General features: G+C 39.6%; 2 protein-coding genes across 4 annotated transcripts in view; both read right to left on the reverse strand.

Moving 5' to 3' along the window:
• LOC127596635 (inactive dipeptidyl peptidase 10-like) overlaps nt 1-15,287 on the reverse strand; it is a 28,051-nt gene extending 12,764 nt beyond the window's left edge. Inside the window, exons 1-3 of one of the 2 annotated variants that reach the window (XM_052059352.1) lie at nt 15,041-15,287; nt 3,101-3,215; nt 2,264-2,359 (exon numbers count right to left, since the gene is read on the reverse strand). In XM_052059352.1, the coding sequence (XP_051915312.1) occupies nt 2,264-2,359; nt 3,101-3,215; nt 15,041-15,100 (271 nt within the window). In that variant the 5' untranslated portion in view covers nt 15,101-15,287. Of the gene's footprint in view, nt 1-2,263; nt 2,360-3,100; nt 3,216-8,574; nt 8,753-15,040 lie in introns of those variants that run through there. The other variant, XM_052059353.1, reaches the window with a different exon arrangement.
• Nucleotides 15,288-15,541: 254 nt separating this feature from the next.
• On the reverse strand, nt 15,542-22,535 carry LOC127596636 (sodium/hydrogen exchanger 2-like). 2 transcript variants are annotated; one of them, XM_052059355.1, is made up of 13 exons: nt 22,029-22,535; nt 21,598-21,923; nt 21,345-21,482; nt 20,808-21,058; nt 19,664-19,881; nt 19,389-19,588; nt 19,197-19,286; nt 19,056-19,126; nt 18,803-18,970; nt 18,498-18,603; nt 18,158-18,274; nt 17,969-18,062; nt 15,542-17,885 (listed from the first exon to the last, which is right to left on the reverse strand). In XM_052059355.1, exons 1-13 carry the CDS (start codon nt 22,294-22,296, stop codon nt 17,533-17,535), a joined length of 2,400 nt encoding a protein of 799 aa, XP_051915315.1. In that variant the 5' UTR covers nt 22,297-22,535; the 3' UTR covers nt 15,542-17,532. The 2 variants fall into 2 exon arrangements, with proteins under 2 accessions (XP_051915315.1, XP_051915314.1); XM_052059354.1 differs by having other exon boundaries at nt 15,542-17,888.
• Between the last annotated feature and the right edge of the window lie 605 nt (nt 22,536-23,140).

The raw sequence follows: 23,140 nt of genomic DNA on the forward strand, positions 1-23,140 counted from the left end.
GTGCTATTCTTCTTCTTGCGCTCACGTTCGATCAGTCTACACAGCTTGAAGAGTTAACGTGGAAGCAAATGCCATAACAGTTGAAATGGTGAAAACGTGCTTGCCACGCCATCCTGCATTGTAACTCCTCGTGTCATCAATCTCAATCACCAACTAAAAGGAGCACCATCTTCAACGGATGAAAAAATATTGTAATATTGTCTTTCTGCAACACAAAAGACTAAACCCTCAGCAAGGTCATGTTGTATTGATCTTTTCTCTGGACAGATTGTCAATAGGATGATAAAACGCATGCATTTTTTTTGTGTAAACAAAACTTTAATTTGGACGTTCATGTTGATGATCGTGTATTCTCTCATCTCATGCAATGGACTTTACTGTACACATGGTGTTGCATAGTGGCTTAAAATGCTCATGTATAGATGCATAGTACAGAGACGTTTGTTCGGGAGTGGGACTATAAGAGGCCTCATTGGAAGCAGGTCATTTGTAATCATACAGATCCATTGTCAATCGCTTGACTGATTGTAATTTAATCGACAAATATTTTGCTCATGGCGTATTTTGCCGTAGATCTAATGGCTAGAGATGGCAAAGCTGCACTCAACCTGCGAGCTTCTGCAGAGAAGAGATTACTTTCGTTAATTTCAGCATGAGACGCCGACAATCTTTCTTGTGTGGTGTGAATTAAGAGCAGCCGCCATGACGAATGCCTTTAATTAAAACAATCAGTCACCTGCAGAGACGAAGGAAAAGCCTCCAGCAAGTGAATGTGTGTCCATGAAGATTTGTACATTTCAGCATTACAATTATCAGTGCTTCTCGCTGCAGAGTATTCAGGTCATTGTCACAAATATATTAGAAACGATGACAAATAATCTAGATTTCCTCACACCAAAAACCTAAAAATAAACAAAGATCATTTAAAGAAAAAAAAATCTCTCAAACCAATCCCATTTGCTTTTTATGAATAGGCCAACTGGCATGAGCAGGTGTGCCTAATGCTGTGGCCTCATCCACACCCTTTGTTTCGGCCTCCATGTCTTTCTGCAGATGCAGATTTTATCTTCTTGTTCGCAGGTTTTGCTCCCATGTGGGGTGATGGTATTTTCATTCCGAGGAAAACTGATTCAACTTTATACTTTACAGCAGGTGGCAGAAATGAGGCTGGCTTTTAGAATGATTTTTCCACTTTGTACTCATGCTTTGAAATCATATAGGATCATGGGGAGAATGCAAAAGTAGTGAGTCACTATGGCAAGGTACAGACATAAAGATAACCGGACTGTTTTTGTCACATTTTAACCCCTTGCTGACCAAGAACAATGACAAGAATATTATTTCTTGTAAGATTGTCCTTGAAAACATATATATACACTTGTGTCTGAGATGTGTTAAGAGCGGATTTACAATCCAATAAGAATGCAATCCAAAACAAGTCAATATAAAACGTGTTCAAGATTTCCAAACTCATGGAAGTAGTACAAGCTGACTATTCATGAGTTTGACTCTGTGGACTGTGCCATGAATGGAATGTTGCCAATGAAAGAAGCACCCTGAGTGGCCAACAAGGATGGGGCGGTCAACAAAATAAATGTTCCGAACATGACTACGGGTCTATGAATCCCGAATGAGCGCGAGAGCGTTCTGTCACCCTGACTCTTTGTGTTCACGCCAGAAGATTCTGATCCAGAACTTATACCCACCCTTATGTCACATGCTTTCAGCGCTACATCTGGTAATGAGTCGGGATGAACTTGAACAAAATATATCCCAGCCCTTTTTTGTATAAAAGTGGGTTTCCCCATATGACAGGAAGTGTTTTCACAATCTTTTTTTTTTTTTTGCTAAGATCTTACAACGCTCCCGCCTGCGGTCCTCTCGGGAATCGCTCTTCTACCTTTGTATTTGTACAATCCTATGTGATCAGGCAAGAGCTCTGCTTCGGGGAACTGGACTCTGGACGGATTGTGGAGCAGAATCTTTATGTGTGTAGTGTTCTGTGTTGAGATTAGCAGAGGACACACATCCACACACACACACACACACACACACACACACACACACACACACACACAATACGACTAAAACCGCAAAATGCCTGATTTTTATATGTAAGGGTGTCTGTCACAGATAGAAAACCATTTAAGATTGGTCCACGCTTAAAGTATCTGAAATAGTCTCATTTGCAGGCAGGCTTGTATGATTAGTGAACAATTCCCGAATGGCACTTAACGTGTAGATTTTTCTCTTGAGTGCTCACTACTTATCCATGTGACTTCTGGGTCGTGCACAGTGAACTCTGAAGAGTACAGATCGTCCACAGTCAGCGGAGACTTGACGCTACCCGGGTGATCAGCTATGGAAAGAGAGAAAATTGACAGGACAAACTGACTAATAGTCGTAAAAATTCCAGGAAATGTAAAAGTTGGAAGGTTTCCATGAGAATAAAACAGGAATTTACTTCTCACTATTCTATGTGAATAGTAGGGAGGGAAGGGGGAAGAGTGGTGGTGTGGGTGGTGGGGGGGTTATTTCCAAATTATCCTATCTTAAATGTCCATGAAAATTTACTTGAAAATTTTGCACCCCCGCTGACCAATGATCAAATCTAAATATAATTCAACACACAATAGATCAGGGGTGTCAAACTCATTTTTGTTGCGGGCCACTTTGGAGTTACGTCTTCCCTCGGAGGGCTGTGATGACAAAAACGGAATTTACATTTCATCATCACATGGCTTACTAGTTTTGAAATTAGTCAATTTATTTGTTTGTTCAATTATTGTTCAAGTGAGTGTAAACAGGGTAGCAAAAATCTCAATATTATTTCCGTATTACACATGACAATTTGGCATTTCAGTACAGATTTTATTCAGCATCGTGGTTGACACCGCAGATTTGCATTAGCGGGTCACATAAAATGACATGGCGGGCCAAATCTGGCTCCCAGGCCTTGAGTTTGACATTTCTGCAATAGATCAACATATCTAATATTCCAGTTTGACTTTCTCTTTTAAAACATGTCAGTTGATGTTACGAGCCTTTGGGATTATCGTCCACTGTGATTCATGACATTTCGGGTGTGTATCGGTTTTACCAGGTGTGAGGACGACCACAGACATGGTGATGAGCGAGCAGACGGCCACGATCACCAGCAGAGAGATGGCGATGCCCTTCCAGTTCCTCTGCGGGGTGCTGATATCCACAAACTCCTGTTGAGTTGAACAAAATTGCAGAGGCTAAGCTTAAGCCTGTTGAATCGACTTTTGTTTTTCATGTGACTTTGTTCGGAGGGGGGGCTTTTGGTTGGATAGGTAAGGGGGTTGAGATGTATTTAACGTCACCATTGTTTTTCTTCAATGAAAGAACTGATTGCTCATTAAGTGTTTTAAAAAGAATATTAAAATCTTGCAAGAGGTTGACTTACCAAAATTTTTTTTTGAAATGTCATGCTTTTTAACTGTGTTATTTTTGCGTGCGGGAGTTGTGATGACAAATTGAAATGTTGATGTTGATATTCAATAATAATTATTTGCCCAGCTTCCAATAAAAATAATTTTAAAACATACCATACATTTTCCAGAATTTTTAACACAAGTTTTCCACACTTTTGAAAACAATAGTCTTAAGCAGACAGGATTAGATAAAGAAAAACAACATGTTACTGACTAATTTTACTCATTTTAAAAATAAAGTGTTCTGGTCCTGCAACATTGGACTTTTTCTGCATTAAAAACAATTCTCTGACGTAATAAATAAGGGAGATAGTGTAGCATTTTCTTGTTACTAAACCCCTCATTACAGTAACCTAATAAGAGTTGACTAAACCATTATTCTTGACGTCTTTATATGGGTTCACAGTCATAACAGCCCTCTGAGGGAGACCCACAATAAAAATGTCTTTGGCACCTCTGTTATATACAATGTCATGGGGGGGATGGATATATGTGGTTTGATATATGTTATATGAAAATCATGAAAATTACGCTGCGTGTACAGTAAACTAATTCATTTCGAAAGCAACCCTAAACTCTTCCCTCTTTCAGCATCTGGTTTTATTTGTATTATTATTTTTTTTCGTTCTAAGGTTCATATCCACGCAAAGTCTTGGGGCTAAACGTTGATCCAGAACAGCTTCAGCGTATACAATTTTTCAGCACTCGTAGAAGAATATAAAAGAATGACATATTTTCAATATGATTTTTTAAAAATATTTTCACATTTGTGTATGTTGCGTCACTTTGTTTGTTTGTTTATTGAACATAAAACCTATACAGTGATAATTTGACAGAAAATAAGGTAAATAAAATAGTAAAAAGAAAGAAATCAGTCTTCATTCAACACAGTTATTTAGTTCAAGGGAGTAGGATGGAGTAAAAAACGTATCTAGTCCTACCCCGTTATGTGTTTATATCTAATAAATCATTTTTATATCAATCAGAAAAGAAAGAAAGTAAGAAGAAAGAAGTCTCCATTAAGGCTCATACTTTACCCTTAACCGTGATATTTTTACAACATTTGGTTTGTATCTGGATTATATACATCCACAACCTGGCAATTGGGTCAATTTTCTCTTGTATTCATAATGGATATTTCAATACCTTTCTCTATTTATCAACAACTGATTTATCATTATATTTAATGTTTAGAATTTATCATTTCAACTCTGATTGATGTAGGTTGTTTGTACTATTTTTTGAATTTGTTTTTGAACTCAGCAAGCGATTTACTAATTTTCAGGTCCGTTTCGAAATTATTCCACAGATTAACACCTTTGATAGATACACTTCTTTGCTTGATGTTTGTTCTTGTTTTGAGTTTTTTTGAATAAGTTGGTACCTCTTAAATCATAGCTGCTTTCTCGAATTTTGAAAAACTTCAGAATGTTTTGGCAGAGCAGGTTATTGTGTGCTTTGTACATTAATTGGGCAATTTTAAAGTCAACCAGGTCATAAAATTTCATCGTATTTAATTTGATAAATAGTGGACTTGTGGGTTCCGTATATTTTGATCTATTAATAATTCGAATTGCTTTTTTTGTAGTAGTTTTAGAATACGGAGTGTGTTGGTTTTGCAGGCATTTCCCCATATTTCCACACAGTAGGTCATATATGGTTACAATAATGAAGTGTATAATGTGTACAAAGATCTGTTATTTAGCACTGCCTTGGTTTTGTAGAGGATACCTACGGTTTTGGCTATTTTTCTTTTTACGTTATCGATATGTGGCTTCCAACATAGTTTTGAGTCTATTACTAATCCGATAAATGTGGTTTCATACGCTCTTTCTATCTCAATTGAGTTTACCATCATTTTAGCATGGTGTTTGATTGGTCTTCTACCAAAAACAATTAACTTCGATTTTTTCATGTTAAGTCACAATTTATTTCTGTCGAACCAGTAAAAACTTTGAGATAAGTTATGAAATTGCAAATGAAATGATCATGATTTTTTTAGGTATTTTTATGGCTGAAAAACATGAAGATGCTCAAGTTTGAGCCGAATACAACAGAAGGGTTGAGCATCGTTTTCAATCACAGTCATGATTTGTACGCGCATTCGTGTGTCCATCTGTATCACACGTCCAGCCAGCGAGGTGGAAAGTAGAGCATTTAATTAATGAGGCAGACCAACACAGCAGAGTGTTCCTCACACACCACTGAGCCGTGGGGCGCTCCCTGACTATTAGTTCAACTTCTCTGATCTGGTTCTAAATTGTGCGCGCTGTGCGAAAGTCTTCAGAGACACACTTCGCTTGCTGTTACTCGCACTCACTTAAGCTGACTGCAAAGCGAGAGAAGAGTCGGCCAGTCGAAAAAGAAGAAGTCCTGATGTAAGCTTTCCCTGTATTCATTTTCAATTTTCGATATCGGCTGAGGTAATGCAAGAAGCGAGGTACACCCTGGATGAATCGAGCGGTCAATCGCAGGGCACATGTAGACAAACAAGCATGCAAATCTGGATCATTTAAAGCAGTGGTTGTCAAACACTTTTTAAAACAAGCACCACCTCCCCAAAAAAATAATTGACTCCACCATTACGATCAACATTTAAATACACCTGTAGTCCTACGGATTCATGAAGAAACGAGACAGTTTGTTGTTTGAATGGGACAGCGGTACCTTGCAAATCCGAAACCCACATTTGTGAGGGATTTATTGCAAGTTGAGCCTCACAGAACAAAGTTGTAAAATTCTGTGAAAATTCAAAGTTGGAAAATTTCCATTTGAATGAATTGTCTTTCTTCTGGGGAGATCGGGGCGATGGTCACGTGACCAGTGGATGTGCTGACTGCCTTCACCTATGACAGGGTAAGAAGAGAATGACTTGGCAAGTCTCCGCTTTTTGTCATTGTTGTTGTTTTTTTTTTAAACTCAGATTGTGTTTCATAATAATCATAATCATAATAATAATACACTTAATATAGTAATAATTAAGGGTTAGGTTTAGCAACGGGTGAATTCATTTTTGGGGAAATTTGATAGCTATAAATTACAACACCTAGTAAGATTTGTACTGTATTGCGAAACTTGTATAGGTCTAACCTGAAAACAAAAAATGAAAATATGCCACAGCAGCCACAGTACAGGCGGCTGCGATTTCTACCCAGCAGTCCCGTGCTTATTTTAAGCGACAGTAACTTTCTGCTCAGCTTGAACATTAACACAGCGCTTAAATATAGAAACAGTGAATCAACTACTTTGAAATAAAGAGTTACTAAACTGAAACTTGTTTCTAAAAATATTCAAAAATCAATTCTCAAAGGTTAAATGCAAATTTAAAAGGTAAACACAACTGAACTGTTCCAAGGAAATGATTCTTTGAGAATCATTGCTTTTGATTCTTTTGAGAGCCTGGATGAGAGCCCATCCCATAAAATACGGAATCCTTTATTTGACCACTATATGTTGTATACCGTACTGGGTTTGTTCCGTATTTTCCCAATTGTCCAATGCGTCCGTCACACACAAACGTGAAACTGAATTTAACAATAATGAACAAAATAAAAGACAGGAAATTTAAAGACAGCTACGTGGTGTTGGCGAGAGGTATGCAGGACCTCCTGCGGGCCTGCGAATGTAGCCTACGTCTGGTGCGTTCTCCTCTGATTTGTGGCTAATCCTCGGTCTGTCTGCCTGCATGCAGGCAGCCCAGTCTGTCATGATCATTGACTGGTAATGCGCTAGTTATCATTGTTATAGTTATCTTTATTATTGTAAAAGTGTCCCCAGACAGGCTTTGTTACAGCTGTTCCAGCACTCTACAGTCTATGCATGTAATACAGTATACTCAAATTCAGCCCAGTTCAGTCTATTCAGCCCTGAACATGTATACACACAATTTTACAAGTGTTTTGTTTTTCTTCTTCTTCTTCTGAAGGTAAAGGTGTCCCCAGTTGTTACATTTACAGCACTTTATTGGCTAATTTAAGTATCATCCAGTTCCAGTAAAAGTGTCCAACTCCGGCCAGGCTTTATTTCATTTACAGAGCTTTATATGTATACAGTACAGTAGGCCAGGTCTATATGCTCAAGCTCAGGCTATTATGTGTTCATTGCTAATAAAACATTTATTAACAACACTTTAAGTATGTCTAAGTACTTTCTTGACTTCTCCTTCCTTCCTGACCACCAAGCGACCCCAAGGCCCACAGACTAATATGACATGTGAAATAATGTCAAATAAATCAAAGCATTTTGTGTTTTCATATTAAAAAAGGACGTGATTCTATGCATCTCAGGGTTTTGGGGAGCCAAACTCTCAAATTTGTTTCGCCTGCGTGGTTTTGCCGCAATGCCGTGAGGAGTGTCCCTGATTTCCAGATCTGAAAGTTGTCAACCCTACCTGGGAGTGAGCTGAAAAAACATGAAAAATGTGTTGCCCAGATTTAAGATACAATTATTGCACAATTGAATTAGCCAAGAAAATGTGTGGGAGTCTGCACACCGGAGACCACAACCACTTTGGATTTTTTCTTGGAAAAAGGTTCTCAAAGAGACCTGATTATTATTAGATATTGATTTTTACCATCATTTTTGGTACCCGCTTCAAAAATAATCACACATTTCAGTCTCTGTAAAGTGCCTATGACAATCACGTCATTTTCAACAGGTCACTGTCTGAGACAACACAAATAAGTTGACATTATTTACTTGTTTTGGTGCCAGTGCACATAGATCGCTATTCCAATTTCCCACCGTCTGTATCAAAGCGCATAACAGTGATGCTTTTGTGCATCCGGCTCCTCCTGTTCATGACCTAATGTGCGTTTATGTAACACGTCATATAGTGAGCGATTACACATTTTCAGTTGTCGCACCTGCTCACATGAAACAACAGGAGGCAATCATCCAAATGCGAGCTCGGGAAGATACGTCACAACTCCGTGCAAGAGAAGAGGACGTTCACACAATCAGCATCCAACACATGTTTAACAACAACACAGACATTAGTTCTCACTTGCACCTAGTAGCCAGACACATTTTGCACCTTAATTGTCTCATCAATTGGAGCGCACAAAGCAAGCCTTCCGATCACTGCAGTAAGTTGATGAGAGTGACAGAAAGGTACCTCATCTTGCTGATCCTCCTTCGATTTCTTCCTGCTTGGATCCTTCGAGGCTGTCATTGCACCGACCGAGTCTTCCTTTGCCCAAATTCTCCACTGAATCTCCCGGCTATAACGTCCAAAACCTGCTCGGGAATCGATTTAACGGCTAAATCAAGTTAGCTGTTATAGGCCAGAGTGGCATTTCCGGAATGGGCTACCAAAATAAATGTCAGCAGCCTAGAATTTCCGTGGACGTTGGCTCATTGGTCCAAAATAGTTATACCGAATTTATGCCTTTCTTTTTCAATTAATTGTCAATGCTTTTTAAATGTAGCTTCAAAATGCTTGTTTTTCATCTTATAATAATGAAGAAGAAAATTGTTTTTTTGCACGTGCGTTTGCATGTGCGTGCGTGTGTGCACGTATGGTGAATATGGGCTAGTCTACGTGCCAGCCTAGCCCTGCTCTCAACCAATGAGATCATCAGATGTGCTGCAAGGGGGAGATTATCTAATTTCAATTAATTGATCCGATAATTTCTTTTTCACAAATAATGTATCTTTGTGGATCTATCTATTCTATGCTAACAATGTATAGTGACGGGTAGTACAAAATGATACGTTCTTCCACAGAAAATGACAAAAAGTACACATAACCGGTGCATCCACCTGTTACCATTAATACAACTAAATGAATCCTGGCTTCCTGCGAGTAAATCGGCTTTAACTAAACAGGTTTTCAGACAAAATTAATTTGTGAATACATGATGATGGAATCATCACAAATGTTCTACTGGGCTCAATAAAGGTTGGGAAATATTGAACTACACTATATCACTAAATTGATTTAGCGTTTTCCAGGATGCTAGAATGAAAATGATGTGATTACTTGGGTTGTAACAAAATAGAAAAAGATGATTCACTGGCCTGAAAACCAGTGTGAAATATGATTACTGAAGACACAACCAAAGCAAAGAAAAATATGACAAGTTAGAGCTGTAGCATACCTTCAGCATACTGAAATGCAGACCTAATACGATTGTTATGCATTACTACAGTTAAATTATAATAGTGCCCTTTGAGGTTAATTGAGTCATTTTCCCCACCAGTGCAGTCACCCATTTCGAAAGACTTGTATTTGTGGGATCCTGCTTCATTTAGTCTTTACATGGCCTCGCTGTTGCCACTCGAAGTGACTGGATGTAAAATGTTAGGTGTTAAAGACAATGCCCTCAGGACACACACATGTTGTGCCTAAAAATGAGACAAACTAGGGAAATAGCATAAAGACAGATGAATGATATTGCTGTAGCAATGCTATTGCCGTGCGTGTGTGTGTGCGCGCATGTGTGTGTGCGCGCATGTGTGTGTGTGTGTGTGTACATGTGTTTGTTCAGTGGCTATAAAAAACCCCTGCCAATTGACTGATTTTTGCGATACAAAAAAATGAGCTTGAGATCAATCATTACAAAACGTTTTACACCATTCATGTGACCTATCACCCGCAAAAGAACGGAAGTAAAAATTAACTACTGAAATAATGTGGTTGCACAAGTGTGCACACCCTCTAAAAACTAGGATGAGGCTGTGTCCAGAATGAATGAATCACTTTTAGCACACACCTGTCACCAGTTAACACAGGGGTCTCAAACTATTTTAAACAGTTTGGAAATAAATAAATAAATAAATAAATAGGAAGGAAAGAAAATCAGCCCATGTTAATTGATGCTGCCACGACCACACTTCACTATTGGTCAATTGTTCTTTTCGTGTTGATTTGGTGACAAATACGGTACATCATTTGGACTTCCGGCCATAAAGGTCAATCTTGGTGGGTTGGATCATTGTAACACATTTCCCACATGTATTGAGGCAATTTTTGTTTTTCAATGATCGAATGAAGCCAGGGCTGGACAATTTGGCCAAGGGAAGGAAAAGATGTGTTTTCATATGTTAGTCATGTGAATATGACCACATAGCAACAGGATTCGTCAGTTTGGTAAAACTTTCTGCAGCAAATCCATTTGGGATATATTCTTGCCATCAGATGGGTTTCTGCCTGAGATGGCAGGTGAATGTAATTAACCTGAGAGCAGGATGGAGACTCAGGGGCCTCACAGCTGAAGGCACAAACGTTTGCTGGAAAACCATCGCATAAGATAAGAACGCTGCAGAGCTCTTCAGGAATTAATAACAGACGCAATTTAAAGTCATAAGGCAGCAGTGTGCCTTTACATTTTCTCCAACAGAAGCGATTTTTCCAAATTTGTTTGTCTTAATATTTAATGCCCCTCTTCCCCCATCAAAAAATGTGACATTTCTCCGACTGTGCACAAATACAAAGTTGTGATGATTTTGAGAGTACCACCTAAATTCAAACACATACATCTCTAGAAATGATTATTATTAACCGTTTATGCCAACAAATCTTTATTTAGATTTAAAACTGTCTGTGTCTTATGTGTTGTGTTGTGTTATTTTGTTATTTTGACTTCAAGATGGCGCCGCGAGAGTGGCTGCCTTTCCAGCAGCTCCTATATTTTGTTCCTTTCATAACTTTGCAGCTGTGAATTGGAAATTTCTCCATTGCGAGACTACGTAATAAAGGTTTTCTTATCTTAAAATGAAAGTGGTTATGTCATCTGTGTAAATGAATATGACAATATGACATAAGCACGGTCAGCAGCGCTGGCCCCAAAGTCAATGAGTGATTTTGAAGTGTTATTTTTCTTTTGTTTCATGGTTTCATCTTATAGTCGCCCCCCCCCCCCTTCCGAGAGCTGTAGGTTTAGTTTTATTCAAGTAAAGAAAACCAGTATCCATGACAAGTCTCATGTATAACTCACTCAATTTAAAGCAGAAAAGCACAACATGTTTTACTGACATTTTTCCCTATTGAAATCCAAATGCAGGGATTCAGACGTAAATGACATAAATCACAGCTGTCACAAAAAACATTTCTCAACTATGGAGGCCAAACAGGACTTGGACATAGAACTCAACTTGATGATGACTTTGACCAAACTTGGAGAGATTAGATGTTGGGATCACGGCCCAGAAGAAGATGGGACAAGAAAATAGGACAAGGTATCAACAGCTACCCAGAACGCCACAATTTGATGGGGTTTTTTTCTTCCTTTCAACTCCACAACACAAAGACAAACCTGCACATTTTCCCAATTCCATAAAGCCGCAAACCCGCATACCGAAAATCTTTGCTCATTTATTGTTGAATAAAACAGGTGCTAAGGCTCATTTGCAAGACACCTAACTGCTGTGAATAAAAGCCAGAAGACAGTGTTTCCTGGTGCACCACTTCAAATCTTGTGAAAACTGACTTGAGCCAACTGATCTGACGTATGCAGAACCGAGAGGAGGTATTTGTCTCAGACTGATTGCAAGGTAGACCGATTTCATTTTCACAACGAAGACACCTTGACTAAAAAGAATTTCCATATCAGCAATGACAACAGAAAAGTCAGAGGGACACCTCACCTCCAGGAATCTCAGTTCTGGCTCCATCATCTTGCTCTTCAGCGACTCAGACACGAAGCATCGAACCTTCCTTACCTCACTTGTCAAAGTCCAAAATGACAGAGAAAAAGCAAAAGCATTGGTGCTCTCGTTGGCATCTGTCGAGCTTCTCTCCGGTCAGTAAACACACAAGAGAACCCCCTCCTGCTCGGAGCTGCTTTTACTACTTAAAAAAAATGGTGTCATTCAATGAGTAAAATCAGTCAACCCAGTTTCACTTGGCATCCTCACTCTGATGATCTAATTCTGTGTCAGAGGGGATTTGCCTGGTGAGGCCCACTGAACTGAATTTACTTACTAAGTTAAGAAAGAAAGACTGGTCTGAAATTTACTCTTTGCAGCTGCTTGACTCAGAAAGAATCCATATTTCTGGTGATGAAGGAGTTTGGCTGTGAAAGAATGAATCGAACCACGACGTCATGTCTGACTTCCAGCAGGAGCTCAAAGTCAACCAATGTGCTCAGGCTAATTTAGCAAATAGAAAAGAGGTGCTGCTGCACTTGAAGGAGACAGTGAAATTGAGTGGGATGAAAGGTTACACATTGCAGATGAAAAAGTACTTCCCTGCAAAGGAGCAAAGTCACTTTTTTGTCCTTGGTAAACTCCATTCAAATGTAGCATGTTGATGAGTAAGTCATTTGTGCATCTTTGTGTTTCAGGTGTACTTTAATCACAGGTCTCACGGCTATTTAAAATTTGATTTCTACTATATGAAAGATTATTTTGAAAACTCTTTAAAAATCATGATGTTTAACAATGTTACTAACTGCGTTGACGTTTGAGTAACTAAGTAATCTAACGTTGCCGCCGTTGCCATTACTGCCATGTACAGTACTGCTCTGTCCCCGCTATTGTAATGTGCGCAAATTGTGCTGATGCAATAAGATGGTCACCATGTCAGTTGTGCTCCTGTGATAGAGTGATTAGCACCAATTGTGCTGCTGCAGTGCTGGTTGCAATGAAGCATCAAAATGTCGTCATTCATTGAACTATTCGAAAGTTATTTTACACAATAGATCTTGATTACTTTGCTGAGTAACTAGTCACTTTTACAAGGCAGTAGCTGAGTTAATAATGAATTTAATTTTTGGAAGAAGTAATTGTAAATAGCAAAAACAAATTATTTTTTAAGTAATATGCCCAATGCTTTGTAGGTTAAAATATTGCATGCATGAAAAGGTTAAAATGGAAGATAAGTCTTTAAATGACAGTATCAATCATGATAAGAGCTTTTCACGCCCACCCCCACACCCCCGCCTCTCCCATAAAAATCCTCTGCGACTTGTTGTGTTAGCTCCTGGATACCAGCCATGGATTACAGTGTTCATTTTTTATTTAAAAAAGCTAACTGTATTTGAATGTCTACATCTTGCATAAAGCAGCAGACTTGCTTTGGGGGATTAAATGTCAAATTTTGCCCAAAGTAGCTGCAGAAGATTGAGATTTCAAGTGGCTTCCCTCGGTGTGGCCAAAGCAGAAGTGCAAACGTGATTATTCAGAGTGGTGCTCCTGTCCATAAATACCAGTACATGATGATGGCATCCTCACCATAAATACACAAACAAAAAAGTAAAGAAACAAGCAAATAAACAAATACATAAATAAATAATCACATACATTTTTGTAGCCGCCACCTAGCAAAATGTGCTAATCAAGTGCAGTGCAACCAGGTGATGAAGGCTCAACTTGACCCGTGAGACTTAGATGCTACAGATTCACAAAACAAAACAATCTTGTTGAATAATTATAATCTGTTGAGGAATAGGGGTCTGGACTGTTTTATTGTTTGTCACACTAATAGCAGTGTGTTCGTTTTTTTTTTTTGTTGCTGTTTGTTCACAAAAAATGATGGCATCGAAGTAGATGTGATGCCTGTGATGTGAAGAAGCTAATCTCTAATAAACAATGAATATAAGCAAGCAGGATTTTTTTTCTGCATCTCCTCTCACACTCCTGTTAACTTGGCAATGATGCCGCAGCTTGCAGTGTGGGCTGTGCAAACTCACTTTTTTGGTGAGTAGAACACAAGTCACAGTTTCATTTGAGTCACATTAGATTTTTGTTATTGAGATTTTTACATTGTGTTGATGTCATTTGAAAGACATTCTCAGCTTTTGGTGATCTGACATATATATTTGGTGATTGACTTGTTTTGGTGAAAACCCCTCATAGCACATTATATCTTTAACAATTGGAGATTTTTACAGCTTTATTTTAATGGGTAGGCCAGCTGCAATGTGATTTTATTCTGCGGCGAATCAAGCGGTGTCTAGACTGAAGTATAATAATGTTTGTCTTGAGTGTTTCGGGGAGTCCTTTTGAAGTGCCATATCAGCCTTCCATCCATCCATCCATCCATCCATCCATCCATCCATCCATCCATCCATCCATCAATGTTGTAATCCACTTATTATCTCTAGCATCGCAGGTGTGTTGGAGCCTATCACAGCTGTCTTCGGGCAGTAGGCAGGGTACAGCCTGAACTGGTTGCCAGCCAATCAAAGGGCACACAAAGACGACAATCACACCTGAGGACAATTTAGAGTGTTCCATTAACTTGCCACGCATGTTTTCTTTGGAATGTGGGAGGAAACCGGAATACAAACTCCATAGAGGAAGGCAGGAGCCAGAATCGAACCCTGCACCTCTGCACTGTGAGGCAGACGTGCTAACCAATCGCCCACCGCACCACCAAAAATCAGTCTTGCACCTTTTAAACGCATGTGGACAGACACACCCAAAACAAATCACGCGTGGTGACATTGACCATCTTAGATAATGACGAAACTGTAACAAGTGCCAGACAGTTAATTCTGCAATGCTTCTATGCCAATATAAGAATTTTCACTGACACTTGTTTAACACTGAGCACATTCGTGATTCTTCTATAGTTGCTTGCCAAGCTGTTGTGACACTGGCAAGTACGCATCGCTGACAATAACAAAGTATCCCACCTTGACATCCTTGGTGGGGTGACATTCAATCTGATGAGAGACGGATGCCGTTTGGTTCATCTTTGCACCTCACGTTCATGGACTGCCACTTTATCCGATCAATTGAGGTTTCCTTCCTCCAGCAAGAAGTCTGATGTCTGCTTCGCTGATATTGCCGTTAAGCTACATCAGAGACTAAACACACCTCTTCTGTCCTTCTCGCCGTGAAGCGTTGTCACTTTGACGGCCTCCCTCCCATACTGAGCTGTTGTGGAGTAAAATTCAGGAGGTTGGCCAATGCCTCCCACATAGAGTTGGAAGATGTCTCTTGATCAGGATTTACATTGCAGACGTTCGCACATTCAAAACGCAGCATCTCCCAGTAGGAGATGCTGTTTAAAAGAAATTTTGCCAGTGTGTGTTTCTAATGTGTAGTGATGCATTCAACGTGTCTGACCCACAGGCACACGATGTTATTTGTACTGTAGTGGAAAGGGAAATGAAAAGAAGCAAAAACAAAAAAACCCTACCAAATTGCCCTTGTTTAATCTTAAGCACATCAGGTTTTCTTAATAATAATCGAATAACATGCATATCATATGCAATATAGTAACATATTTAGTCATATTTATTCATACAGGGTCAAGTTCAGCAACAGGTGGACATTTTTTTTCCAGAAACATCATAGCTATAAATGACAACATATGAAAAATATCCATAGTATGCAAGCTTTTCAAGATCAAACTTATATACAAAAAATAAAACGATCTAAAAAATCTGACAGTTTACAAAAAAAACATGTAGACATTTAAGAATATACGTTTCAACGTTTGTACATCAAAGACGCTACCTCCACTGTAATTTTTACATTTCGTCTGAAAACATACGATTTTACTCTGTATTTTGGCACATGATCTCATCCTTTTCTGTTTAATTATTATTTTTCAGTGTTTCTTTTTTTTTCTTGGGCTTGCTTTTATTGTGAAGTGTTGTAATTGTACTGTACATGGTTTTTGTTGTGAAGTGGATACTGGGACAATGTTCAATGGTAACTTTCCACTTAAAACGGTTTCATAAAACTTTAGTAGGAAACCTCCTGTAAGGTGACGTGATGTCACAAGTCTCTGAAACTTTAGAAAGAGGCTTTTTCAGGCACAGAGCAGAGTGATATATAAATATAAATCAAGAATTTCAATACAAAATGCAGCACAGACTTTAATCCCGAAAGGAGAGACGGAATTGAGGTCTTAAATCTTAAATTATTAACCATGGAAAGTAACACACACATTCATTTTCTTCATGCTCATGCATGCACAGGTATAAATGTCAGTGCAATTTGTCATGATCTTGGAAATGATATTATATCCATTTATGCTTGGTTTTCACAGTTTTAAAAGATGACTCTACAGGCTATCTGAAGGTACCAACCTACAAATAAAGTGCAACAGCCATCTGAAAATGTCTCACATTTTCATTAACCTGAAGGACAGCTACAGATGCCACTGTGGTTGAAAAAAAAAATTAATTAATAAAAATAAAATAAAAATACAACGAACGGAATTGGAGTAGAATGGAATGGATATGGCAGATATCTGTAGGATTTAAGGAAGGTCTACACTCTGTGCCATTCTGATCGGCTGAACATTGTGCTGTGGTTCAGCGACTGGATTGGGGCGACCTATCCTCTGATCTTCACTGAAAAACTTGTCTTGTTGCCGTGTTTTTGGTTTTTGATGGTGCATTTGCAATCTAGTGGAATTTTGGTGTCAAATAAGGATCGATGCACATTTATTTAGAGCAGTGGTTCTTAACCTGGGTTTGATCGAACCCCAGGGGTTCGGTGGAACGATCTCAGGGGTTCGACAGAGCCTCAGGGGCTAAGAAATACCCGAGTCAACATGTCAATAAGTTATGACACGCCCGCTTGGCCATCACTGGCTGCAGATAATCACATTACATTGCTGGTCCAATCAGTGCTGCTGGAAATTTCGTTGCTCAGTAGTGAACGTGTGAATGTCGTAATAGTACGTCGTAAAATGAAAATAAATAAATAAATAAATATCTTATGTGTTGACATTTTATTTACTTTTTTCCGTTTTTAATAAATGTGTTTTTTATGTCTTGAATTTTTAAAAAGTCATATTTTTGTTTTTCAACAATGAAGGCTTCGTTGAATGTGCATATGAACCGGTTGGGTTCGGTACCGCAAACAAGGTTAAGAACCACTGATTTAGACATATATAGTGCTTTACCACCATCTCGCGGCATCTACATACAGTATGCGCGACCAGCTTTTCATGGGATGCGTCAATTACATTACATGCAAATCTTCGCTATTCATGGTCGCACTCAGTCCCTATCCCCAGCAGTGGAGTTCACTGTAAAATGATTTAGATATGCACTGCTTGTTTACCATACAGGTCGCGCCAAGCTTCATGAACTAACATCAGTTTTATTTTGTTTTTTCCACTGACATTTGTGTCCAAGTTGTTAAGTTAACCAAGTCCAACCTTTCAGGACCTCCCAGCCTCTTGAGACCCCTGTGACAAGTGTCCAAGTAGTGGATCTCCAGCCCCATTATCCCTGATGTTCTGGCTGTCGGCAACCCAGCCAGGAGGCACAGGTAATGGGGGTGGAGCCACGGTTTCCTCCTTCCCCGCAGTAGGCTGATCCCATTCAGAGCTGAGCTTCCGTGGGGCTGAGACTGGATGACCCCTGGGATGCCTCTCTTCCAACACATTCTCCTCGGGAGATGAATCAGGCTGACCTACTGCACGCGTCGACTCCTTGACAGTGTTCAGCCTTCTCAAAGGAATCATGGGGCGGGATGAAGAGTGTTGTCGGTGGCGGCCTAATTCACCACTCACTACTGAAACACATTGGCAGGATCATAAAAAAATTAAGTAAAAATGGTCTTGTGACAAATATGTTTAAACTTTATGAACTCACCATGACTTCGTCTTCTGAGTGCAAAAGCAATCTCTGGATCCACTCCCGGTGGCAGAGAGTAATATTTTTGGGATTTGGCCAAATTCTGAGCAGGCTGGAAGAAGAAGAATCAGGACTCTATGAAGTGGAACTGTTTGGGGGGGCTGTTTGAGATCCGTGTACGTGTGTCACTTTTAAAAACAAACCGACCATCTCACGAAAACTTGCAGCTCGGATGCTGCGCCTGATGCTCGCGTGTCGGCGAATCAAAATCTCCCTGGCTCGGCTATTGTCAGGCTGGTTGAGTTTGTTGGTGTAAGCCATCGTCTGCACAGGAATGCACAGGCTATTTTTAATGATATTGGTCATTACATACATTAAGACATTGATGATGTGAATCATTCCCCACAGTACAGTAATTATCAACAATGATTTAATCATTGCTACGATATCAGGAGTTTAATTTCGTTGTTCAGCAACTCATGTGGTCCTTGGGCACCAGGTTGATGACCCAGTGAATGGAATTGGAAATTGGAACCACTCATCTTACCCTCTCTCTTATCTTGTACATGTTCTTTGACAGGATGTCATGCATCTTCCGCACATCAGCAGCCAGGAAATTCTTATTGGGTTGAGACGATTTTTTCCTCTCGTCGCTGGTGAGAAAAATCAACCAGGGATTCATTGTTGCAAAAATGCCATTAAATCAATAATTGAGAACACAATAGAAATATTCAAATGAAGAAAGTTCAAGTTTGTGTATTTCAAGATTTCAAGTACATTAACAAAGACCTAATAGAAACAAATATTCTAGTAAGTAAACTCTCAGGAAATAACGTTTTTTTTTTCACTTACTGAAGCGATACAATGGACGGTGCCGCACTCAGGTCACCCACAGATGTGTCCAGCAAATCAATAGCCGTCTTCAGCTCAAGTTTCTTGTACAGAGACACGATACTGGACTCTGCTCTGCTGTCTCGAAGCAGGATGCGTCTCAAAAAGCGGTCATTGAACTTTTTAAACCTGAGCCACAGATTGAAAACAAAAGGCATGGATGAATGTTATCACTGAATAAATTCCAGACTTCATTATACATTTAAATCCCTACTTGTCTTTCCAATAGTAGTGACTCCATTGCCCACATAAGTCCTCAATGCCGCAAACAATGTGCTCCATCACCTTGGCACAATATTGAATCATATGAAACAAGCAGAACAGACAAATAATTAAGTGTAACGATAATTCTTACCCTGTTGTGTATTTCTACATTGATGGTGCCCAAGTCTTTGTTGGTCCTCCTGATATTTATATATTCTATGATGGGACGGATGCTGATACCCTGCCAAGAGAAAAAAACTATGCGCTATTAGCATTTACTATTGATCATGACTATTTTTACAGCGACAAAACTCAAGAGGCCAAGCATAGCAACCGTCCCCACCTGTATGAAAACAGTGAATATGATGATCGCGATGGAAGCAGTGACAAACAAATTCTTCCTATTGATGCTGTCAGGCAGAGTGAAGACCAAAGCGAAGCAGATGGCCCCTCGAACGCCTCCGTAGGCCAGACCAAATTGATCCTTAAATGTGAACTGGATGGTTCGGAATGGATTTACAATCTGGGATAGAACCAGGATGCCTGCGGGAAAGGAAAAAGCTCAAGCAGATGAGTGAAATCTGATTGAGCAAACGGATGTGTTCAGCCCCCAGTTACCAATTCCTCTCCAAAGGAGGGCAAACAGGAGCGTGAACAGGATGTAGGCCCAATTCCACTCGTGTTCAGTCGTTATCGTCACAACCCCCAGGAAGAAGAAGATGAGAGTTTCAGAGATGGTGGCCAACATCTTGATCACATGGCGGATGGTCGTGCAGGACCTCTGTGACACATTCTCCTCAACGTAGTACTTCATAGTAATTGCACATGTTATAATCCTGCATGGGGTCAGACATGCATGGACACTCATGATATGGTAGCAAGAGATGACGATTTTCTTGAAAAGAATGAAAATGAAAAGTATTGTTATTTGTTTTCTTTTTGCTGTATGTATCATTGTGAAGGAACCCTCCTGCTCTAAAATAAATAGCACAGTTCTTCCATCTTTTGTCATGCACAATTTGTCTCATTGGGCTTGTTATGCATGTTGACTTAAAATATGACATTCGAACACGGGAGTTATCAATCACCCTCATTTTTGTCAGACTGTACTCTGTTAATGGTGGGATGTTTGAAAAAAAGATGCCTTTGTACTTAGTTGTTATGATCATATTTTAGAATCGTTATGTTATGTTATGTGTTCTGTTGTGTTATTGTTGATGTGGTCAGACAAACCAACACAAATTTTTACTGCTGTGACCAGTTCAAACATAAAGCTATATTGACTACTATTACACTAACTACAAGATGGAGTAAGCCATTCTACTGTGTACTACAGACACATTAACCATTCATTAAAGAATATAAATATAATTATCTTTTGAAGACGAGGGTTAATGCAACTTTTGTATTATGCGATCAAAATTTTGCAGGTGTCCCTTATGAAATGGGCCGCTGGGCAGGGCAATAAAAAAAAAATTAAACCACGACAGTGCATGTTTAGTCATGTTTAAGTAAACAGCGTTCACAAATCACATTGAACTCTCTCTTTCTTGAAAGAGGGAGAGCAAGTTTGACATGTTCTGTTAGGCCACAAGAATCTGGAGCATCCTGCATTACAATCGCTTGAGTCTTTCAGTACTGCAACAAAAGTAATTCTACGAATAGAATGACTCTATAGGACTACATTGCTATTCTGGCACCATGTTAAGATGCGTGCACCTGTTGGTGCCGATCATGTGTACGGTGTGCTTGTTCTACTTACGCAAGGACACTGGAAATGGCAAACAGCTCGGCCGCCAGGTAAGCCAAGTAGCTGAACATGAAGACAAAAAGGGGCTCGATTTGTCGTGCATTGTGGGTAAAACGTGTGGTGAATGCCGCTACAAAGCCAAACACAAGGCCAAAGAGGAGACCTCCAGCCCCCACAACAAAGAACCGAGCCACGCCCAAAAACACATCTGAAGATTCAAAAGCTGACATGTCTGCTACAAAGGAAAACATGCTGTAAAGTACCTGCAATGACAAAAAAAAGTGTTTCAAACGATTAATTCACACAGACAGCTGCAGTTTAGATGGGTAGTACTGTATGTCATCAAGATGTTTTCAAAGGTCATATAGCCGCGAACAAGAAACAGGAAAGTACGTCAATGCAATCAATGGGAAGCTTCTTGAGTGAAACCCAGCCAGACTAAAGACTGCCTTGTTAGTTCCCACGAGACAATGAGGAATTTGACCAATGTCTTTGTCCCTGCCTAAAAATAGCAATGTTGCTGTTGCCATTCAAAAGGGGGAAACTCACCACAGTCACAGCATCGTTAAAGAGTCCCTCTCCAAATATGACAATGTGTGTCTGCTCATTAACATCAATGTCATCAAACACGGCGAGCACAGCCACAGGGTCCACTGCAGAGATGATGGATGCAAATAACAAATTTTCCTGCCAGGAACACAAACTTATATGAGCACAAACATATTAAGGAATCACTTTGCAACAATTTTTTTGACCTTTGACTTTTGTGATCCACCTGATGCTGCTTGTTCTCATTACTAACCTGCAGATTAATATCTTGAACTCCAAAGACTTCAAACTGACAAATGGCAAAGAGTGAGAGTCCAATGCCAATGCTGTTCCACAAAGTTCCCACCACGGCATACCACAGCACAGTGCCGACATTCTCGAAAAAGGGCCGAGTGGGCATGAAGTAGCCATTTTCCAGGACGATAAGCGGAAGCATGTAGAGGAAGAAGACATTGGAGGTGAGCACAGCTGGCGGTTCCTCTTTAACGGAATGCATGATAGCGCCAACAATAAGTCCAATAACAATCAGCAAGCAGGACTCAGGGATCCAGATTGTGACTTTTTGGTAAATGTGGAAACCTTAAGGAGCAAGGGAGAGAGAGCAAATGTTTATGAATATTGTTTTAATACATTCTGTTTATAAGAATTAATCCACAGACAGACACAAGTGAAAAAAGGACTTACCTATTTTGGCAAAAGAGGCCAGCAGTACCCAGAGTGTGAATTCAAAGGGAACTTGTATCCGAGGATAGTCCATTGTAAACACAGGAAGACTTGCCCTCTCCTCATCGGGGAAGGCCTGCGGTTGATCAATTTCATTGTGGAAAGGACTCTCGCTGGCTGATGCTGTGGATTCAGATTTTTGAATTTCACATTTTCCTCCAGAAGAGCAAAGAGACAAAAGAAGGAGCAAGAGTAGATCTTGTCTGTGAGACAAAACTGGGCCACACATTTCCACAGGTTGACACAGATCACAAGTCCGGGCAAATCAAATCAGATGATAGTAACCATTAAAAAAAAATAAAAATGAAAAACATCACAAAATGGGCAAGCATACCCCATTTGTGCTTCTTTTGTTCATGAAAGAACATGTGCAATGCCGTTGCATTTTGAAAAAGTAACTCCTCTCTCACCAGTGAAATGCAATTCTGGTTCCAACTGTTGTTCAACCTGCTTGTCACAGGTGCCTTGCCTACTGGGTGGAGCAAACCAATGTTGTGAAATTTATTTTGTGTGTTGCTTCCCTTTTCGACCGACGAGCTCACAGTGAATACGTGTAAAATATAGCTTTAATAAAAAAAAAACGATTCAGCATTACTTAGGAGTTAGTTTAAATCATGTACAGTGGACTTAAAATTACAACCTTTGTCCACGGGATGGTGCAAGAGGAGAATAATTAAAATTTGACTTAAGGAGGACTGACTGAAAAGCATGACACTGCAGCAAATACTCTACTGTACAGTACTGCGGTCATTTTACAAGTGCTCTTCTTGTGGTAGGCGGACTCCCCCTAGTGGTCAATAAAATAATCACATTTCGGGGGCAATTAATACAAATGCGCTTAAACGTCTACACCTAAAACGATGTATGAAATCAAACAGACTACAAACATAGAATGAATGAAACCATTGTCAAAAATGGCAGGAACCCCAAGAGGGATACAAATTAAGTTAAGTCAGCTTGATGATTGACGCCTTATTGATTGATTTTCCTTGGGTGTGGGAAATTCCTAAAATATTATTATAGTGATGAGGCCCGAGAGGACCCCCCCCCCCCCCACCACCACCAACCACCTC

This window comes from Hippocampus zosterae, chromosome 2 (genome assembly GCF_025434085.1).
Source record: "Hippocampus zosterae strain Florida chromosome 2, ASM2543408v3, whole genome shotgun sequence".
Classification (NCBI taxonomy): Eukaryota; Metazoa; Chordata; class Actinopteri; order Syngnathiformes; family Syngnathidae; genus Hippocampus; species Hippocampus zosterae.

Bases quoted from the DNA above. Each gene is read 5' to 3' on its own strand.
- LOC127596636 (XM_052059354.1), bottom strand. From the start codon at position 22,296: ATGTGTGGCCCAGTTTTGTCTCACAGACAAGATCTACTCTTGCTCCTT. The intron at 19,589-19,663 runs GTAACTGGGGGC...CCTTTCCCGCAG, and splicing joins CCTCCTTTGGAGAGGAATTG to GCATCCTGGTTCTATCCCAG. The intron at 19,287-19,388 runs GTGGGGACGGTT...TTCTCTTGGCAG, and splicing joins TATTCACTGTTTTCATACAG to GGTATCAGCATCCGTCCCAT.